This window comes from Egretta garzetta, unplaced genomic scaffold, assembly GCF_000687185.1.
Source record: "Egretta garzetta isolate BGI_Z169 unplaced genomic scaffold, ASM68718v1 scaffold125, whole genome shotgun sequence".
In the NCBI taxonomy this organism is placed as follows: domain Eukaryota; kingdom Metazoa; phylum Chordata; class Aves; order Pelecaniformes; family Ardeidae; genus Egretta; species Egretta garzetta.
The window spans coordinates 323,539-328,140 of NW_009259877.1; the positions used below are offsets into that span (position 1 = coordinate 323,539).

Sequence of the window (4,602 nt, forward strand, 5' to 3'; positions counted from 1 at the left end):
TTTAGGGCTGGAGCAGATTTACAAACAATTTCAGTGGGGGCAGAAATAGGTCAGGGATGAGGGCATTTGAAAATCTTGTCGTAAAAAGCCTCGCTGGTCTGTAAGAGATACTGGTAATTAATATTCTTCGACAAGGACAAGTATAGGAAGCCATAACATGCCAAGAAGATGTATGTACATCACTTTATGAAGGAAATTACGTGACGTGAGGTCTCTGCCACCACAGAGGTGACTCACTGTCATGGCCCTGTGTGTGGAAACCAGCCTGCGTGGCGCAGATCAGCCTTGCCTGGGGCATCCCCATGTGTCCTCCGGCCAGGGCCACCGTTTCAGCTCTGGCCTGGGTGGGCCTCCCACCCTGGCCTGCATCACCCCCCGTCATGCCTGCCCCAGCCATGAGCCCGGATGCCTGCATGGGTTTCCTGTTTCGGCCTTGGGTGGACCGGTTGCCATGTCTTCATCTGACAATGGCTGGCCCATCCATGGGGCCCGTTTGCCATTGCCACCCCTCTGTGCGTGCCTACCACTGGGGAGGGGATGGCCTGGGCTCCCTCGGCTCCTGGCTCTTCGGGAACCTTAGGTGCCAGAGAGGTCAATTTAAACCTCTAATTCATGTTGTTTGTTCCATAATGGGACTAACTAAGACATGAGTGGAATGAAGGAGGTGTGTGAAGCCTCACAGACATTTCTGAGAGATCTGGGATCCCCCGTTGCTTCAGAAAGCCTTGGCCTGGGGCTGCCATAGCGGGCTCCAGGATGGCTGCTGCTGGCCGGGTGCCGGGGGAAGGCTTGGGCAGGGTTACACACAGGAGATCCAGCCGGAGCATGGCCCAGGATACCCCGGGGGAGGCAGGTCAGGGCCGTGAAGGCTGTTTGTGCCCTCAGGGTCTGACAATCACTTATTTTCTTCTGTTTCCATTGGCTGGGGTGTAACTAAAGCACCAGGTCAGTGATCCTGTGGAAATGGGGAGTGAGACAAATGGGGAAGGCTGTCCGTATGTCCCTGGGGATACGTGGTTCCCCTGCTGCCTCAGAAGGACTGGAGCAAAAAAAGCCCAGAAGAACTGGCAGAGGGCATCCGTGGTGGAAACGCTCAACATTCAATCTTCATTTTTCAGGTGGGGCTACAGTGTAATCCACTGACAGAAGAGTTGCCCTCTGATCACATGCTCCTTTGGTTGGTGACATTCAGCCCGCAGATCTGGCAATTTTTTTTCTAATTTATCGTTCTGACAAAAGAAAATCTTCTAATGAACGTTTTGTTGAGACATTGCAATCCTACTATCCCTTACCTGACGTCGCTCTCTCACCTTGAGCTTTGCATCATCAAAGATGTATTTAAAACATCTGGGGATGGTATTGAACTATCCGACCTGCTTTCATAAAGGTTGGATAAGCATTTAGTTCCAGGAGTTATTTTAAACAACAAAGAAATCAAGTTTAATGTAAGCTAAAAATGGAAAGATTTTGTTTGTAAACATTTGAGTCACTGAACAACTTTTTTTTTCCTGTTTTCAAACATAGCCAAAACACTTAATCCATCTGATAGATAAGAATAAAGAAATTTTCATTTCCATCCATACATGTTGGGTTTCCTAAGCATCTTTCTGTATTGTCTATACTGTTTAAGGAAAAGATGAATTTGTATAAAGGGTTACAAATTTTAATGATGTTACTTTGCATTTATGTCTGAATTCTAGCAAAATGAAAGCAGCTATAGATGGAAAATTCATTCTTAGTTTCAAAATATATCATGAAAAGAATATGTACATTGGTGAACCACTGTTTAAAAAAAATAAAACTGAGAGGAACACATGCTGATTTTATTTATTTATTTATTTATTACTGAAATGCTGTTTAGCTCTTCTCGGGAATTGGAATTTGACGCAAATTTTGTTTCTCTTCTTGAAAATTTAGGTCCTGCTCTAGGAGCCTTTAAAGGCATTAGTCTGGCAGGCTGTTTTTTTTAAGAACCATATTATTCATAATTTCTGTAAGGGGAGAATAGGTACAAAAGTTTTCAGAATCATTTAGAATGAGTCTGTGACACTTTGATCTATAAAATTGATGTCACACCAACTTTTAAACTTCATGCATACGTGGAGTTATAGTTTTTACAGTTTTGCTAGTTAGGCTGTTTCACCTTTTTCCCTTGTTCCTGATCAACCTGGCTGTGCTAACAAGTGTCCTTATGTAGACAAATCTATCAACAAAACCTAACACACTTCCAGTCTCTCTGCCTTCATTTAGCTAACCGAATCAAAATAGTAAGCAAATGAATGAAACGCAGGCGAAAGCTGGCAAAACTAGTGGTTTACTGACATAATTCTGCAGCACAGCCATTTTAGGTAACTCTTTAAAGCACAGAGGAAATCTGTGTGTTTTTATCTTCATCTTATATGTGAAGCATGCTTTTACTTACTGCAATTCCCTGTAGATGGAGGTGAAAACGATTTTGTGTTTATTAAATTGTTGAAAGATGTCTGAAAAAGTACTCTTTTCATAAAATAAAATACTATTCTATCTAGATTGTATTTGAAATGGATATATATCAGTTGCTGAGGAGATTACCATAATCTTTATTTTGATCCTGAAAGTAAGAAGCGATAAAACCCACAAACGAATGAGCACCTTTGTGGCTATCACTTTCAACTTATGAATGATAACATATTTTTAATGTAGTTTTTAAGGACACTTGACATTTCTTTAAAAATACTTATTTTCAATCTTAATGGTTAAAACAGACTGATATCTATTTTGCCAGGTAGACGTGAAGCTTTGATAAATGAAATGTTGAAGTGTTTTGTTTTGTAGTTACCACTTCAGTTGTTTGGTTAATAATGAAAATATATATCTTGCTTCTTTCTCTTGCAAATTTTCAATAAACACATACTATGTTTTATCTAAGATGTTTTGTTTGTTTTCCTTGTTACTTTCTGGGACACATGCCAGCTGGGACCTTTCATATACAAATTCATCTACGTCCTGCTAGGGAAGAGAAAGAAATGTTTCAAATTAAAGGCTTTATGGGAAAAACAACAACAGCTTAAGAATGTTTTCTTTTTTTCTTTTTTTCAGGAGCAGTGTCCAGAGAAGGGTCTATGTGCATTATTCATATTTTTGCTTCTGAATTATTATTACAATTTATTTAAATCTGCTCACAGTATTTTCAAAATAATTTCTTACTTGTGTTAGTATTAGCAAAAAGCAGATTTCATTATGGAGAATTTAAGCAAACCCCATGAACCTGAATTGGTAAACACCGCCCCCCCACGTGTTTAGCCCTCTGAAGCTCGTTGGTCTAATTACATCGGCATATGACCAATGTACCGGTGTGCAGGCACACTTCTCAGTGTTAATTTCCCCTTTAACTAGTATGATTTGATGATGATGATGATAATAATAATTTTATAATTATTGTAATAATAATAATTGTTATAATTTCAGATAATTGGGGGGTTATGTAGGGAAGCTCTAACATATTTAAATCTGGAGGGGAAGGAAGGAATATAAACTGACTGTTAGGCCATCAGAACTCTAGCTTGTATTATTGGCTCTGACATTTAAATTCTATTCTATACTGTAAAAAAGTTGCTGGCACACAAGTCAAACAAAAAAAAAAATCATCTAAATGATCACTTTTATTACCGAGAAAATGCTTTTCTTGATTATAAAGTCCCCCAACAGAAACAGAACTGCCAGTAAAATTAACTACAACAGCGATCTTGCTACTTATAAACGTATTGTTGACCCGTCTGTATAAGCAGACGATGAACACGTTTCCCGAGAATTTTGTTTCTGTGGGACAAGTAAAGCTGGATTTCCTATGCATTTGTGCCCTTCCTTCCTTCAACACCTCGCCACTACCAGAGCGATGACATGCTCTTCCCCGGCGGACCTTTAGTGCACTCCCAGTATGTGAGAGAACAAACGCTGCAGCTTGGAGCGGCAACGCTCATCGCTTGCAAATTGCTGGAAATAAAGGTTTAAGCGGTTGAGTGGTTTGCACGTTTTCCTCGGTGGCACGCTGTCTTAAATCGTTGTCCTCTGCGAAGGAGTTACTGATGCTCACAGAACAGTTTGATGTAAAAATGCCTTGGCTGAACCACGTCAGCCTAAAGCTAGCTTGCAGAGACACTGCGTGGCTGAACTACGTGTAACGGCTGCCTCACTTCTAAGCTGCCGGCAAAACCACGCTGCGCGAATAGATGTGCACTTATACAGGTGTTTGTGAGAATACATATAGCACTCTGAGTAGCACAAGCTCTCTGAAAACATTTATTTGCTTATCTGGCTGACAAGTTACCAGACTGTGTGCATCCGTAGGGGTCATGATGGCTCTGGAGAAGTTGAGGGGTAGACTCCCCTAACCCACAGTGAAATCCCATGTATCTGGGCTGCCGTAAGCCACGCTGGAGTCATCGTACCCCTGCTCCAAGATCCTTTGCCCAGCCTCTGCAACCTTCACCATCAAAGGCGCTGATGTTTTCCGCAAAGGGCCGCAGGGCAGAGCCTCCCCCAGCTTCTCTTTCCTCCTCTCCCTTCCTGCACACGACTGTGCGGGGTGGGGAGGCTGCGGTGCAAGCGAAGGAGCACGGGGTG

General features: G+C 41.9%; 1 protein-coding gene across 1 annotated transcript in view; it reads left to right on the forward strand.

The window, feature by feature from the left end:
• The first annotated feature begins 380 nt into the window (after nucleotides 1–380).
• Nucleotides 381–4,602, forward strand: part of GYG2 (glycogenin 2) — a 21,104-nt gene continuing 16,882 nt past the window's right edge. The window contains exon 1 of the mRNA XM_035895656.1: nucleotides 381–580. Within this exon, the coding sequence (XP_035751549.1) occupies nucleotides 381–580 (200 nt within the window). The remainder of the gene's footprint in view (nucleotides 581–4,602) is intronic.